This window comes from Pristiophorus japonicus, chromosome 1 (assembly GCF_044704955.1).
Source record: "Pristiophorus japonicus isolate sPriJap1 chromosome 1, sPriJap1.hap1, whole genome shotgun sequence".
NCBI classification, from domain to species: domain Eukaryota; kingdom Metazoa; phylum Chordata; class Chondrichthyes; family Pristiophoridae; genus Pristiophorus; species Pristiophorus japonicus.
In genome coordinates, this window is record NC_091977.1 from 33,136,565 (window position 1) to 33,154,538 (window position 17,974).

At 42.5% G+C, this 17,974-nt stretch overlaps 1 protein-coding gene across 1 annotated transcript in view; it reads right to left on the reverse strand.

Annotated features, from left to right (window-relative positions):
• The window catches only part of vegfc (vascular endothelial growth factor c), a 270,356-nt gene extending 254,209 nt beyond the window's left edge, over window positions 1–16,147 (reverse strand). The window contains exon 1 of the mRNA XM_070878417.1: window positions 15,550–16,147. Within this exon, the coding sequence (XP_070734518.1) occupies window positions 15,550–15,687 (138 nt within the window). The 5' untranslated portion in view covers window positions 15,688–16,147. The remainder of the gene's footprint in view (window positions 1–15,549) is intronic.
• Window positions 16,148–17,974: the final 1,827 nt, after the last annotated feature.

The following is a 17,974-nucleotide window of genomic DNA, read 5'->3' on the forward strand; positions in this document are numbered from 1 at the left end:
CCCTGCAGTCAGAATCAGGGGAAGTCATAACGGGGAACAAAGAAATGGCGGATCAATTGAACAAGTACTTTGGTTCGGTATTCACTAAGGAGGATACAAACAACCTTCCGGATATAAAAGGGGTCAGAGGGTCTAGTAAGGAAGAGGAACTGAGGGAAATCTTTATTAGTCGGGAAATTGTGTTGGGGAAATTGATGGGATTGAAGGCCGATAAATCCCCAGGGCCTGATGGCCTGCATCCTAGAGTACTTAAGGAGGTGGCCTTGGAAATAGCGGATGCATTGACAGTCATTTTCCAACATTCCATTGACTCTGGATCAGTTCCTATGGAGTGGAGGGTAGCCAATGTAACCCCACTTTTTAAAAAAGGAGGGAGAGAGAAAACAGGGAATTATAGACCGGTCAGCCTGACCTCAGTAGTGGGTAAAATGATGGAATCAATTATTAAGGATGTCATAGCAGTGCATCTGGAAAATGGTGACATGATAGGTCGAAGTCAGCATGGATTTGTGAAAGGGAAATCATGCTTGACAAATCTTCTGGAATTTTTTGAGGATGTTTCCAGTAAAGTGGACAAAGGAGAACCAGTTGATGTGGTATATTTGGACTTTCAGAAGGCTTTCGACAAGGTCCCACACAAGAGATTAATGTGCAAAGTTAAAGCACATGGGATTGGGGGTAGTGTGCTGACGTGGATTGAGAACTGGTTGTCAGACAGGAAGCAAAGAGTAGGAGTAAACGGGTACTTTTCAGAATGGCAGGCAGTGACTAGTGGAGTGCCGCAAGGTTCTGTGCTGGGGCCCCAGCTGTTTACATTGTACATTAATGATTTAGACGAGGGGATTAAATGCAGTATCTCCAAATTTGCGGATGATACTAAGTTGGGTGGCAGTGTGAGCTGCGAGGAGGATGCTATTAGGCTGCAGAGTGACTTGGATAGGTTAGGTGAGTGGGCAAATGCATGGCAGATGAAGTATAATGTGGATAAATGTGAGGTTATCCACTTTGGTGGTAAAAACAGAGAGACAGACTATTATCTGAATGGTGACAGATTAGGAAAAGGGAAGGTGCAACGAGACCTGGGTGTCATGGTACATCAGTCATTGAAGGTTGGCATGCAGGTACAGCAGGCGGTTAAGAAAGCAAATGGCATGTTGGCCTTCATAGCGAGGGGATTTGAATACAGGGGCAGGGAGGTGTTGCTACAGTTGTACAGGGCCTTGGTGAGGCCACACCTGGAGTATTGTGTACAGTTTTGGTCTCCTAACTTGAGGAAGGACATTCTTGCTATTGAGGGAGTGCAGCGAAGGTTCACCAGACTGATTCCCGGGATGGCGGGACTGACCTATCAAGAAAGATTGGATCAATTGGGCTTGTATTCACTGGAGTTCAGAAGAATGAGAGGGGACCTCATAGAAACGTTTAAAATTCTGACGGGTTTAGACAGGTTAGATGCAGAAAGAATGTTCCCAATGTTGGGGAGGTCCAGAACCAGGGGTCACAGTCTGAGGATAAGGGGTAAGCCATTTAGGACCGAGATGAGGAGAAACTTCTTCACCCAGAGAGTGGTGAACCTGTGGAATTCTCTACCACAGAAAGTAGTTGAGGCCAATTCACTAAATATATTCAAAAGGGAGTTAGATGAAGTCCTTACTACTCGGGGGATCAAGGGTTATGGCGAGAAAGCAGGAAGGGGGTACTGAAGTTTCATGTTCAGCCATGAACTCATTGAATGGCGGTGCAGGCTAGAAGGGCTGAATGGCCTGCTCCTGCACCTATTTTCTATGTTTCTATGTACCAAGGCCCCGTCTGCTCTCTCAGGTGGCCTTAAAAGATCACATGTCTGTATTTTGAAGAAGAGCAGAGGAGTTATCCCCAGTGTCCGGAGCATATTTATCTCTCAACTAATATATAAAAACAAATTATCTGGTCATTATCACATTGTTGTTTGTGGGAGCTTGCTGTGCACAAATTGGCTGCCGCATTTCCCTATATCACAACAGTGACTACATTTAGAAAAAAATACTTAATTGGCTATAAAGTGCTTAGGGACGTCCTGGGGTTGTGAAAGGCATGAATATAAATGCAAGCAATGTTCCCTTCTAAGCTGCACGTGTGCGTGGGCCGCAGCAATCTTGAAGATGCCCAGCATCCTCATCATAGGCAGTCCCTCAAAATTGAGGAAGACTTGATTCCACTCTTAATGTGAGTTCTCAGGTGACTGTACAGTCCAATACGCGAATTACAGTCTCTGTCACAGGTGGGACAGACAGTCATGAAGAAAAGGGTGGGTGGGGAGTTTGGTTTGCCGCACGCTCCTTCCGCTGCCTGCGCTTGCTTTCTGCATGGTCCCGGCGACGAGACTCGAGGTGCTCAGCACCCTCCGGATGCTCTTCCTCCACTTCGGGCGGTCTTGGGCCAGGAATTCCCAGGTGCCGATGGGGATGGTGCACATTATCAAGGTGGCTTTGAGAGTGTCCTTGAAACGTTTCCTCTGCCCACCTGAGGCTCGCTTGCCATGTAGGAGTTCCGAGTAGAGCACTTGCTTAGGGGGTCTTGTGTCGGGCATGCAGACAATGTGGCCCACCCAACGGAGCTGGTTGAGTGTGATCAGTGCTTCGATGCTGGTGATGTTGGCCTGATCGAGAACACCGATGTTGATGCGTCTATCCTCCCAGTGGATTTGCAGGATCTTGCGGAGGCAGCGCTGGTGGTACTTCTCCAGTGTTTTGAGGTGTCTGTTATATATAATCCACGTCTTTGAACCTTATAAGAGGGCAGGTATCACTACTGCTCTGTAGACCATAAGCTTAGTGCCAGATTTGAGGTCCTGGTCTTCAAACACTCTCTTCCTCAGGTGACCGAAGGCTGCACTGGCACACTGGAGGCAGTGTTGGACCTCATCATCGATGTCTGCCCTTGCTGATAGCTGACTCCCGAGGTATGGAAAATAGTCCACGTTGTTCAAGGCCGAGCCGTGGATTTTGATGACTGGGGGGCAGTGCTGTGTGACGGGGTCAGGTTGGTGGAGGAACTTTGTCTTACTGATGTTTAGGTAAGGCCCATGCTTTCGTACGCCTCGGTGAAGGTGTTGATGATGGCTTGGAGTTCAGCCTCTGAATGTGCGCAGACGCAAACGTCGTCCGCGTACTGTAGTTCGATGACAGAGGATGGGATGACCTTGGATCTAGCCTGGAGGCGACGAAGGTTGAACAGGTTCCCATTGGTTCTATAGTTGAGTTCCATTCCAGCGGGGAGTTTGTTGAGTGTGAGATGGAGCATTGCAACAAGGAAGGTCGAGAAGAGCGTTGGTGCGATGACGCAGCCCTGCTTGACCCCGATCCGGACGTGGATTGGGTCTGTGATGGATCCATTGGTCAGGATCACGGCCTGCATGTCATTGTGGAGCAGGTGGAGGATGGTGACAAACCTGGTGCCCAGCAGGCACTGACAAGCTGTCAAATACTGCGTGTGCACAGCAAGGTACTACACATTGAGAACACTGGCTGTGCATAACAACAACATTTTGGAGGGAACATTGAAGACAAGTCTTTCTTTTTATCTGTGACATTTCCATCTCACACATAACCGTACTTATTGTGGTCTCTTGTGTGAGATTGTGGGGTCTCCTCCATGATGAAGAACAGACCTAATGGCCAACGTCAGAATGTTTCACAGAAGAAGTAGAATCATCTTCAACTCGTAAGATTGTCTCACGACAATCAGCTTTGTCAGATGTCCCTCCTTTATTTTTGGTGCAGTAACCGTATTTTGCCTACAACCCATGGCTTTTTAATACTTCTGACATTATTGCAACATGCAGTTACAGGTACTCGTTTCCTATGATGGTGCATCGTAAACATACAATCGATTCCTTACAATTCAAAAGTCACTTCATTCAAATTATCCATTAATTAAATTTTTTCCAAGCCCGGAAAACATGCCAAGTGCTGTTTTAATTAACTTGCATCATTTGAAATACTGGGTAATTCAAACTTTCTTGTGCAATAATTGACTTTGAATTAAGAGGAGACTGTATTGTCTGCGTTACATGGAATAATTGAAATTTCAGTAAAGGAGGAGACTGTTTCATCCATCAGGCTTGTGTGGGTACTGGCTCGCCAAGCAGAGTTATCAATTCTAATTCCATTTCGCAGTCCTTTCTCCATACCTTTTAATACTTTATCCAAGTGTTCCAACACTTAGTATTTGTAAGTACAGTTATGGAAATGTCCACAACTACGAAAGACCTCACTGTTAACGGTATATTCTTAATAAACTAAAAAACATTCACACTCTTCACATTTTAGGAGCCAAACTTCGAGGAGCGATCCTCAGGAGATCAAAAAGAATTGTATAGTTTTCCAAAATGGAGTTACTGGTATGGTTGATCACATGTTTAGTCTCATCCTATTAATGTGCAACACTGTTGTAAAAATTTATTTATTTCCAAAGGTGAAGCCCTGAGATTTTGAGGGTCAGGAATGTATACAGTTGGAATGATGACTTTTACTGAGCTGAAGAGCCATGATACGCGGGGATAAAGTAACTATCAATAATCTAAAATAAAAGCAAAATACTGCGGATGCTGGAAATATGAAATAAACACAGAAAATGCTGGACATACTCAGCAGATCAGGCAGCATCTGTAGAGAGAGAAACAGTTAATTAAATAAATCTGGTATTGGTCATGCAACTACCGGATTGTCGAAAAAATCCACTTGGGGAAGGAAATCTGCCGCCCTGACCCGGTCTGGCCTATATGTGACTCCAGATCCACAGCAATGTGGTTGACTCTTAACTGCCCTCTGAAATGGCCTAGCAAGCCACTCAGTTGTACCAAACCATTGTGGCAAAGTAACTCCCTGCCTAACAGCATTGTTGACGTACCTTCACCACACGGACTGCAACGGTTCAAGAAGGCGGCTCACCACCACATTCTCAAGGACAATTAGGGATGGACAATAAATGCTGGTCTTGCCAGCGACGCCCACATCCCATGAATTAATTTTTAAAAAGCTTTCTTACTTTTTTGGGAAATGCGATTTGTCAAAAACTGCAACATTCTCTCAATGTTATTGACCTTGTTGAAATTGGCTTTCTGAAATAACTTTTTTTCCTGAGAAATTAGACCATTTTTAATTTTAAAACCATTTAAAAAACTGCTCACTATGGAACTTATTGAACTTTGCATGATATGCGTAAACACAATTTTTGTGATGAGAACAACAAGATATAATATCACCAGGTGTCAATTCGACTACAAGTGCACGTTGTGTGAATATCAATTAACCTGCCGGAATCTTTTTTAGTTATTTAAGAGTCAGCCCCCAGGGCTACCCACAAGCCAAGACATATTGAAAGACTCCAATGTTATTACAGTGTACAACATAGACTGAACCTTGTATGCTGTACACTATTAATGTAACAAACTAGGTCAATGCATTTTAGCCATTAAACTATAACCATAAAACAATTAGAAAGAAAGAACTTGCATTTATGTAGCTTCTTTCAGGATGTCCTAAAGCACTTTACAGCCTTGAGGTACTTCTGAAGTGTGTCACTGTTGTAATGTAGGAAAAGTCCAGCATATTTGTGTACAGCTAGCTCCCACAAACACCAATGCATTTTAGTGAAGTTGGTTGATGGTTAAATATTGGCCAGGACACCAGGGAGAACTCCCCTACTCTTTTTAGCGATAGTGCCCCGGGATCTATTATGTCCACCTGAGAGAGCAGACAAGGCCTCACTTTAACATCTCACCTGAAAGACAACAGTGCAGCACTCCCTCAGTACTGCACTAGAGTGCCAGACAAGAATTGGTGCTCCAGTCTCTGGAGAGGGAGTTGAACCCACAACCTTCGAGAGTAAGCCTTGGCTGACACCAAAAAAATGACATTAAAATAACATCCTTCTTTGGGCCCCTGATGACTCACACCATTCCCGGAAGGGTGCTCAAGGATACTCAGGCCTGTGGACACATCTCTCTTGAGCTGGCCCCTTGGAGAGACTTGAGAGTAGCCTGGATCAATTCCCTCCGATTTCGACATTCTCCCTGCAAGGATGTTCCGGGCATCTACTCAAAACCACCCCCAGAAGGTCTGGCTTCATCCGCTAAGGTACTGGAAATCTGGCACTCTCTCCCGCAAAAAGTTGTTGAGGTTGGGATCAATTGAAAATTTCAAAGCGGAGGGAGATTGATAGATTTTTGTTTGGCAAGGGAATTAAGGGTTACGGAACCAAGGCAGGCAGATGGAGTTAAGATACAGATCGGCCATAATCCAACTGAATGGTAGACGAGGCTCGAGGGGCTAAATGGCCTACCGCTGCTCCTGTGTTCCTACAGCCCTGTGATACTTCTGCCAGAAGTAATTTCCTGTACACCTAAATGTGAAGCTCTAATGTTTGCATGCCTCAAAACTGCTTCCCGGAGAAATAGAACTGCACAACCTAAAGAATAATTTTGGTTTGTAAATGGCTCTCACAATTATTATATTCGCAATAAAGGAACATTATTAGACTTGTTTTTACCAGAGTAATTTCCTAGTTTCCTTGCCAGTGAAGTGAACCAATTTAGGTAAATGCATGCACATTTTTTTACTTAATGTTTTAAAATTACATATGTAACAGTAAAAGGCCTGTGTAGTGATTTCTGACTGGAAGTTAAGTGGGACAGCCAGTACTTTAGATAAGCTAATTATCCCACTGGATGAATAGGCACAACACAAGGCATCTGATTTTCTGCCATTATTTTTGAGCGCTGACTCGTGGGGCTGCAGTTGGGGAAGCAAACTTTGTTGGAAAAAGAAAGACTTGCATTTATATAGAGCCTTTCATGACCTCAGGGCGTCCCAAAACACTCAGCAGCCACTTAAGTACTTTTTGAAGTGTAGTCACTGTTGTAATGTAGGAAACGTGGCAGCCAATTTGCACACTGTAAGGTCCCACATACAGCAATATGATAATAACCAGATAATCTGTTTTAGTGATGTCAATTGAAAGATAAATAATGTTTAGAAATGGTACAAAATTGTTCCGGCTTTGCGCTGCTGTCAAATTAGTAAGGTGAATGCACCTTATGAGACATCGCCAGCTCTAATGGGTTAATGTGGAATGCATTTTAACTCAGGGACATGGATACTATAACCAGGCTGGTAAAGAATCATGACACATACTCCAGATTATGTAAACCAACCATTATCTCCTATACTAACTGGGGTCACAGGTCATACACTAATTAGGGTCAATGGCCACGTTAGCAATAGATGTTACACAGCCCCAAAATTTGCTAAGCTGCAGGTGATAGGATCCTGCTACTCAATAAAAGCCGTAAACATTACCTGCTTGTCCCAACAACCACCGCACAACCTAATAACTATTGATTTGTACAATTTTTTTTACTGAATGGGATAACACTGTTAGGGAAGGTGCTCCAACATAGTGGCTACATTTTTAAAAAGAGAACCGGTTTAAATATCAGGAGATGCAGGGATGAACATAAATGGGATTGGCTGGCTAATTTTACTGGACCGTTAGCAGAACCACAATTGGAAATAAACAGTTAAACAAAATCTTAAACAGTACTTAACTCACTAACATTCCTTTGAGTTTGAACAATACTTCAGTTCAAAAGTTGTAGTGTTCATTTAGTTCTGCAACATTTACTTCAAAATGTATGCATAAAATGATTTTAAGTGTACACACTGTGAAGTTGCCCCTCGTCATTTGTCTATCAATGCAGGCTGATCTTGCTGATCAATCACCCAGTTGCAATGATTCAGGAGCTCTTGGTGTGACACAATGCCCTTTTCAGATCATTTCTATTGATTTGTTTGTATTTATTTCATTGAAGCATCCATGTGTTCCCAAAATACAACGAAGGCATCATGTTTCAGCAGTCACTTTGTGACAAGTACTCAAAGCTGTTATGGCATAAACATCATCAATGTCTTTTTTATCCTTAGCTGCAATGGTACAATTAATAGATTAGTCGTTATAGATTCCATATCACTAGCATACTGCTGATCAAGTGCCGCGCACTATTTATTTAATAAGGTACTTTATATCCTCAGAACGCTAATCGATATTAGAGTGTTTCCAGTTCTGCATTATTCTTACTTGTCCGTATTTGCTAATCTTTAAACACCCAACCTAACTAGCCCATCGGGAACCTGCTGAGCTCAGGCGCAATGCTGGTTAGACACCCTGCCCGATTCTACTCTCCACTGAACGGGGAGGGAAATTGGGCGGGGTGTAAATGCGGCATTCCATCCGATCCCGTGGGCTTCCTGTCCGGCAAGTTGGGTTAAAATTACCCCCTTCCCCCTCCCCACCTCTCGATGTTTCAGAGTTAGAGTGTTTGAAATTCTTCTCAGATATTGCATTTTGTTCCCCTAATTTACATAGATGTAGATATTTGGACAACATTTTAGTTCCACGTTGAAAAGATGAGGCTGTCCGTTGCCATTGTTTATACACGTTCGGATAAGGATGATTTGTAGGTGTTGACCATGGGGCGGACAACTATGGACTAACACACAGGGGGATGGCCTACTATGTCCGGGGCCTCACTCAGTCGGGTCCTTATCCATGAGGTGCCTTGAGCGGGTAAAATTGTACTTTCATCTTCCTTTTCCTATTTGCCTGCTGCTTTTTCCGCAGTGGCGTGCATAGGAATTTGTGAGAAGTGTATTGCACAAGGACTCCAGACTGTTTGGTCTTTGCCAACCTTAGATGGAGATCAGATGTTCCTTCGATGGAGTCTGAACATCACTTAGACTGACATTCGCCCTAAAGATACTTAATCCACATATTGGTGGGCTTCCACACTTCATCCTGTGGCTGCTGGCAGGGAAAGTTGCACCAGTCTGTGTAGTGCTGGGGCTAGTTAACTTTAAGTCTTTTTGAAATGAATTTTAAAGGGATTGTGTCTATAAGATATTGCAAATATTCAATAACTATATTGCTAGCATCATACATTTTAACTCTGCCATAAAGCTATTAATCAACTGTCTAAAAAAATATTACCATGACGAAGATTGGAAGACAAGTAGGTCATACTACAAATTTATGGTTTCAAATTACAATTTACCATTCACTAATCTTCCTTCACGTGACAGTAGAACTACTTAACAGCAAGGTGTGTCCCTGATTCTCTTACGTAGAGTGGTTTCCCTGTCCATTGAAGAAGCTGATACTGCCTGATGGACCATCAAAATAATTTTACCAGCAAACCACTCTACAACAGTAAAGCTGTTTTGATGTTACATCCATTTCTGAGAAGTGACTTCACTGCCTCGATAGCATAGTCACAGAACATTCTGAAACTAATGTTGCCCTATTTTCCATTGGCCCAAAATTTGCTGGAACGCTGCTTTTTTTACCGTACGCATCAGATCGTATTTTTGCATCGCAAATTCTTGGAAGTGTGAGCTGATAATGGCGCGGCGAGGTCAACGGGCTATCTGGGACTTCCTGACTTCCTGAATGGTCTGTTTTCTTAACCAATGAAACCAAAGGATAGAGGAAGAAACAGAGCAAACGACGGGGAAGAAAATAAGGTGAATTAGAGTCAAATGAGAAAGAGCAATAAAGAGAGGGAAATAAAGCGAGTCGATTAAGAGAGAGAGAAAAGAGACAAGAAAGGAAAAGTATGAAAATAAAATAAACTTTTTAAAACCTTTAGTGAATTAGAAACAATTCACTACCTGCGAGAGTGCAACACCAATGTTTCATTGTTCCATTTCTGGGCCTCCCAAGATTGAGTTGCATGTCAGGACAATAAATTTTGCCATTAACAGAGTCCTTACGACATGAAATACCAGTCCTATAAGCCTGCGGAGATATTCATTCATATTAACGGTGTAAATTCAGCAATTTCATGACGCGCAATGGGGAGGCGCACAGTGAGATGATAATTATTGGTGAGGCCAATGGCTAATTGTCCCGGATAAACGGAACACATGCTGTATCTATTCCTCGCCACAAATTGCTGGGGGATTTTATGCACTAATAATGGCAGGTGCCGTGAACTCAAACCGTTAATTTTCCAGCAACTTCTGGACCAGTAAAGGGAAAATAAATGTTGTTCTGCCAAGAAATTAAGAATGTTTATATAAACCTCAAGCAGAGATATTGATGGTCACTACAGCTCCTTGTTTTTTTTAAAAAAGGAACTCGTCTTTTCATTGACGTTAAAAGATAGATTGTCACATTGCAGCATGTGACTGGTCAATGTTAGTGACATCAGCCTGCTATCACAAATGGTCCAGGAGCAACCGAGGCCACAGCAGCTATTATCATGAGGGTCACAACTGCTTAGGATAGTATAATTATAGATTTGTAAAAATAGCTTTCTGTCAACTTGGCAAACATCAACCCCTTTGAATAGGAGAGTAATCCTCTTCTTTGGCTGTTCTAGTGGTGCACAATTCATAAGTGCTTCTGCAATAATAGCTGCATGTATTCCCGTGTGGCAGAAACCGCGCTTTTATGCTGTGCAACGGTTTCTACACCGCTGGATCCACATGCAACCAGTCGCAAATGGCAATTTCTTTCTTGTTATTTTGCACAGTGGCTGGGGAAGGTGCTGTGCTGCACTTGGTCAGCCTGTTTCAGCTGTCGACGGAGGGTTGGCATTGCTGTCAGAGACATGGACCGCTATCGCCTCAAGAATCATCTGCTTTGTCACTGATGGTGGAGTTCCCATCGACAGCATAGGTTCTACAGGGTACAAGGCTGCAATGTGATACTCTCACATGACTGCAATGTCAGCTGTGGCTCAGTGGGTAGCACACTTGCCTCTGCGTCAGAAGATTGTGGGTTCCATTCCCACTCCAGGGACTTGAGCACACAAATCTAGGCTGACACTGCAATGCAGTACTGATGGAGTGCTGCACTGTCAGAGATGGCATCTTTCGGATGAGACGTTAAACCGAGACCCTGTCTGCCCTGTTAGGTGGCCATAGCAGATCCCATGATACTATATCAAAGACAAGCAGGCGCGTTATCCCTGGTGTCCTGACCAATATTTATCCATCAATCAACCTAACAAAAACAGATTATCGGGTCATTATCACATTGCTATTTGTGGGAACTTGCTGAGCACAAGTTGGTTGCGGTATTTCGCACATTACAACAGCAACTATACTCCAAAAGTACTTCATTGGCTGTAAAGCACTTTGAGACATCTGGTGGTCGTGAAAGGCGCTACATAAATGCAACTCTTTCTTTCAACGTGATATTGTCACAGGTTTTGTGGGTACAAGACTGCAATGTGATTCTGTTACGTAAAAAAGAAATAACTTGCATTTATATAGTGCCTTTCATGTCATGGTGACATCCTAAATTATTTCACAGTCAATTAATTTGTATTTTTGGAAGTGTAGTCACTGTTGCATTATAAGGAAATGCAGCAGCCAGTTTGCACACAGCAAGGACCCACAAACAGCAATGAGATAAACAAAAAACAGTTGATCTATTTTGGTGGGATTGGTTGAGGGACAAATTGAGTTCTCCCTCAGTACTGCAGGCTCTGTGCGGGTACTTAAAAACACCCAGATTGAATGCTGCATTCTAGGTCATAACATATGAAATACTAGGTTGATCTTTTATGGAATAATTACACTTTTCCGACGAGGGTTACAATTATCATGGTAAGCGTTTGGCAAACCTTGATCTCATTTGTTTACACACACAACCGAAAGCTGTGAATGACATCAAATTATCTCGGCGCATCACTCGCACATGACATTAGCATGTTGAAAATGCCACAAGATTCTTTTTCGCCTTCTCTCTTTCAAAGAAAAAAAATGTTTTTACGAAGTCAACGCTCTTCTAGACCTTTGGACTGTTCAACATAGAGTTCTGTGAATGACAACGGAAGAGAGAGAAAGGCAGGATGAAAAGCCAGAGAGGTGGGACTGAGAGACAGGCAAAATAAGACTGACAGGAGAAAAGCCAGTAATGGATAAAAGACAATTGTGGGGGGAAAATCGGTATGTAGCTGTCAGATAACAGCATCAGCAGGGAGGGATAGAGGCTTTCACAACAGTACTGGCAAACCTTTTCAGCATTAATGCCATAAATGCCATAAACACATCTGTAGTGAACAATTACTTTTTTAAAGTGAACATAATGTTTTAATCAGCTAAGCAGAAGATTTGACTGAATTACAGTAGCCTCATTCGGTGAGTGATAGCGCCCTCCAGCTATGACAGTAGAGAGTGAACTCCTTTTACCTTTTGGAACTGCAAAACCACATCTTCAGCTCCTCCTACCTTTTCTAAATGTATGTTGTTGAAACCTGCCATTCTCCCTCCCCCCTCCCCCCGCCTCCTCCACTTCTTACACATCCACTTATTTCGCTCATCATTTGATTTCTCTGGCTAATTGCTTCTGTGTGTCCTGGTGTATCTGTGGCATCGCCCTCGCTCGCTGTGTTTCTGCGTGCATGTGTCTGCGGCATGGCTGTCTCTGTCTATCGCCTTCTGGAACTTTTATATTTCTGGTCGGTCTTCAGCAGAGTGCAGCTCAAGCAGAGAACCACTACCTCAAAGCACGTCTCTCACCTTTTTTTTAACTTTTAAAACAATCTCTGATGGAGAGTCAACAGAAAGAGTTCACCTCCTTTATATGGTAGTGTACCATCCAAGAGATGTAGCAGTCTCCTGCCACTGACAGTACCCTACTAATATAACAGGGCCTTATGTTTACGTGGCTTTAACATGTCTGTCTCCTTTGGTCTGGTTCTGTGTGTCTCTCTCCCTGCCTCTATGTGGGCGCTGATGATTTCTGTGTCATCTTCTCTCTCTGTTCCACCTCTAATACTCTTCATCTGCTTGTCTGTATGTATGTGATGGAGGTGTCTTTGCCAGTCGCTGACATACCTTTCCATGTCTGTATCAGTCTCTCTCTCAGGTCTGTTTCTGTGTTTTTGTTTGTGTGTGTGTGAGAGAGAGAGAGAGAGAGAGTGATCTCTGTGTGTGTGTGATATCTCTATGGAATCTGCATCTTTGAATGTGTGCATCTGGGTCCTATCACATTCTAGAAACATAGAAATATAGAAAATAGGTGCAGGAGTAGGCCATTTGGCCCTTCGAGCCTGCACCACCATTCGATAAGATCATGGCTGATCATTCCCTCAGTACCCCTTTCCTGCTTTCCCTCCACACCCCTTGATCCCCTTAGCCATAAGGGCCACATCTAACTCCCTCTCGAATATATCCAATGAACTGGCATCAACAACTCTCTGCGGTAGGGAATTCCATAGGTTAACAACTCTCTGAGTGAAGACGTTTCTCCTCATCTCAGTCCTAAATGGTATACCCATTATCCTAAGACTGCGTGCCCTGGTTCTGGACTTCCCCAACATCGGGAATAATCTATTTGTCACCTGTCTGTGGAAGCTCTTTGCGTGTGTCTATGCTTTTTCTCCCTCTCACTCTGTCTTTGTGCCCTCTCTCACTCCCTTGCGCATGTGTCCTTTCTCTGAGTGTGCATGTGTCCTCCCCCTCTCTATGCATCAGTACAGATTCTCTCTCTCCCCTTTGTACCTGTCCTTTCTCTATTTGCCTGTGGGCTCCCTGTATCTGCCCTCACTCCCCTCCCTTCTATCACCTTACACTCAGTGTCCTGACAGTGACACCTATCACACTCTCAATCAACAATTGTCAAAATTCCTCAGTTCCTGTGCAACTCATAGACGTTCTTATTTATTTCCTCTCTACAGAACATTCATTCTTTAGCGAGTCCATTCCGCTAAATCTCTGGAGAGGGTTTTCCTCAGTGCTTTACACCTCTCCTCCACTTATTCCCCTTCCCTCTTGCTGCCCCCTGTCCCTCCAGTTTCCAACATACAAACAATATTCCTCCTTTCTCCCCCTGCTTCTGTCCTCTCCTGGGTTAAGGAAGGAGCTTTTCTCACCCGACTCTGATTTATAAATATATTTGTTTCCCTCACTCTTGTTTATTTTAGTCTCTTCATCGCAGTTTGGCTGAAAAAAATCTGACTAAAACAGAATGGATCTTTGAGAAGCCAGGTCCCGTCAGCACAAAAATTAACTCTTCCTGACCAGACTACATTATTATTAAATTGTTGTATTATCTGTCATTACAAAGTTACTGTTTTTTAATGTAAGGGGGAGGAGGTGGAAGTGTATATATTATTGTAAACATGGGAATTCATTGTCAAAAAAACAGAAACTAAGTGACAGCCCATCTTACTTCAGCCGAGAAGTACTGGAGGGAGTTCTCCACACATTTTGAAGCTGGCACTTGAATTTCTCCAGGAACTCATTGAAGCGATTCGAAGGCGGGACCCACGCCCCTGCTGTTAGCGGTTTGGGCTTTTTTTTAAATATTTGAAACTGAAACCTTTGCCAGTCTGTTAATGTGCAGAGGGTGAAGGGAAGTCTCCTTGCTCTCGAACACCCACCCGGACAACACTCGGCCACTCGCCATCTCTCCTTCCGTAAGGTCGCACAGAAACTCGCGGCACAATCCAGAGCTCACACCCAAAGCAAGCCTTGCACAACCCATCGCCTGCAGAACTTCCGCGATTCTGTTCTCCCCCTCACCACTAAAAAGAGATCGGCTCTGCAAATTCTAAAATTCTGCAGAGGTTTACTATTTTTATATATATATATATATATGTGATCAAAAGTTATATATATATAGTGACATATATATTTAAAACATACATATATATAAAGTTATACATATGTATTAAAAATTTAGATATATGTATTAAAAGTTACATATAAAAAGTTATACATATATATTAAACGTTACATATATATACAAAGTTATACATATGTATTAAAAAGTTATATATATGCATTAAAAAGTGACATATAAAGAAGTTATACATATGTATTAAAAAGTTACATATATGTATTAAAAGTTACATATAAAGTTATGCATATGTATAAAAAGTTATACATATGTATGAAAAAGTTACATATATAAACAGTTATACATATGTATTAAAACGTTACATATATGTATTAAAAGTTACATATAAAAAGTTATGCATATGTATTAAAGTTATACATATGTATTAAAATGTTAGATATATGTATTAAAAAGTTACATATGTGTATTAAAAAGTTACACATATATAAAGTTACATATATATTAAAAGTTAGACATATATATTAAAAAGTTACATATAAATAAAGTTATACATATGTATTAAAACGTTACATATATAACGTTATACATATATGTATTAAATTTACATATATAATGTACTAAAAGTTACGTAAAATTCTATTAAAAAGTTACATATAAATTACATATATGTATTACAATGTTACATATGTATGTACTGAGAAGTTGCATTTATATATTTAAACGTTACATATTAGAAAGTTGAGCAAACTGCCCCCAGCTCGCTCTGCCCCCTAGATTCGGTGCCAGTTAAAGCCGGCTGTGCATACACTCTCGCTAACTCCTGGGGCGCCTATGAAACAGCGAAGGTGCTCAGTTGTTGGAACAGTAGCCAGAACCACAACAGCAACAAACAACAAAAAAAGAATACCCGCTTACCTTCGCTTCTCCCAGCTCCTGATAGTCATCGTAATAGTCTTGGCTAGATTCGTAAGCGGAGTCCCTCTGCAGCAAGGCGGTGTAAATCAGAAAGAGAGAGATCTCCAGAATGAGCATCTTTGTGCTGGGATACAACATAAGGCGGCGTTAGAAGCGGCAGCAGCAATAATAATAATAATAATCCTCGAGCTCTTGTGCCTTTTCCTGACGGATCAAGGTGGAAGGAACGGGTGGGGTGGGGGTTGAAAATGCAAAAGAGGCGCTGAAGGTTGCACAGGTTTTAAAATCGCAGGAAAAAATGTTCTTGGACGATAGTGCGGAAAGTGAGACTTTTTTTGTGTGTGTGTGTAGAATTAAAGTTTATCCACGTGTTGCCTGGAGAAGCCGAGCTTTCACTGGGAGGACATGGGCGATCCGGTCTGAAACCCCTTCTTCTGCTGAGTGCTGGGCAATAGAGAGCCAAGGAGGGGATTTTGGCATGTTTAAGGTGCGCTCAGCCCAGCGTCCCCCTCTACTTTTAACCACGGCGCTTTCTCCACACACACACACACACACTGGCGATGTTGGATTTGATCTTCGGCTACACTATTTATATAAGGAGTTTGGCAGGGAATACGAGGGAGAGGGACACGTGCACATTCTAGCTGTACGCAACCAGGAAACGGCTCTGACAATCCCCACGTGGCTACAAAAATAACATGAAATGCACATGTCAAGTTCTGGCTTGTATCTTCTTCCACAGTCTGAAGTTCTTGACAGGTCGCTCCAGGTTGCATGAGGTTTTGTTTTACTAGTTGGTGGCCACTTGAGTTTATCAGTCTGGCTAATGCACTCTCAGAATGTCCCCCTGCTCCTTAAAGCTAAGAGAAAGAACTTGCATCTTATATAGAGAGCCTTTCGGTATCTCAGGACGCCCCAAAGCGTTGTGCAGCCCATGGAGTTACTTTTTGAAGTGCAATCGCTGTTGCATTGTAAAAAGCGGGGATGAGACGTTAAACCGAGGCTCTGTCTGCTCTTTCAGGTGGACGTAAAAGATCCCATGGCACTATTTCGAAGAGCAGGGGGTTATCCCCAGTGTCCTGGCCAATATTTACCCCTCAAATAACATCATTAAGGCATCCTACCTGGTCATTATCACATTATCACAAGCTGGCCATGTACAAATAGACTGCACATGCGACTCAACCAAGATAGGACAAGACAATTTGCGCACAGCAAGCTCCCACAAACAGCATTGAGATAATGACCAGATCATGTGTTTTAGTGATCGTGGTTGAGGGAGAGAACTCGCCTGCTCTTATTTTATTCGCACGTGCTTCTCATTATCCACTCACCTCAGAATTCATAACTTTTAAATTACAACTTGCATTTATATAGTGCCTTTAATGTCATAAAATATACCAAGGCGGGTCACAGGAGCATTATCAAACAAAATTTGACACCGAGCCACATAAGGAGATATTAGGACAGGTGACAAGATGTTTTAAGGAGCGTCTTAAAGGAGAGAGAGGTAGAGAAGCAGAGAGGTTTAGGGCGGGAATTCCAGAGCTTAGGGTCTAGGCAGCTGAAGGTGGACCATGGTGGACCAATGAAAAGCAGGTATGTGCAAAGCAACAACAAGCTTTCCTCTCCATTTGAAACCTAGTTGGTGATATCATGGAGGCTGTGTCTTGGAGATTTTCTTTTACTGCAATGTGACTGGACAGAAATAACTTTCGGCTTTGCGCAATAGGATTAATGAATAACAAAAGTAGGAAATAACAATTACCTAACTTTTTATTAGATGCATGCCTGAATGAATAAGGCTTAATTTTTATTTTTACAGACAACTGTAGCAGGAGAGGATAATCTGTTCCCACAGAGTGTTTGATCATTTGTGTCTCTACTTATAACATCCAAAGCAATACATAACTAGAAATGTGTACAGCTTTTCCTTAATTGCCCCCTCCTTTTTTCAAGGCTGTACCCATGCTGTATATAGTTCCACAGATAATGGCAGATTTCCAGCATGCCACTGAAATGGCAATTCATACATGAATCTTGATGGAGAATGTCATGGAGGCTGTATCATGGAGATTTATTTTCACTGCAATGTGATTGGACAGAAATAATTTGAAGCTCTGCGCATTAGGATTAACAAATAACAAAAATATGAAAATAACCAATTATATAACTTCCTTAGATGTATTGCTGAATGAATAATGAACCAATAAAACTTCACTTTTAAAATTCTCATCCTTATTTTCAAATCCCTCCATGGTCTAGCCCCTCCCTGTCTCTGTAATCTCCTCCAGCCCTACATCCCTCTAGATCTCTGTACGTCTCCAATTCTGCCCTCTTGCGCATTCCCAATTTCCGTCACCCGCCATTGACGGACGTCCCTTCAGCTAACGAGGCCCTAAGCTCTGGAATTCCTTCCCTAAAC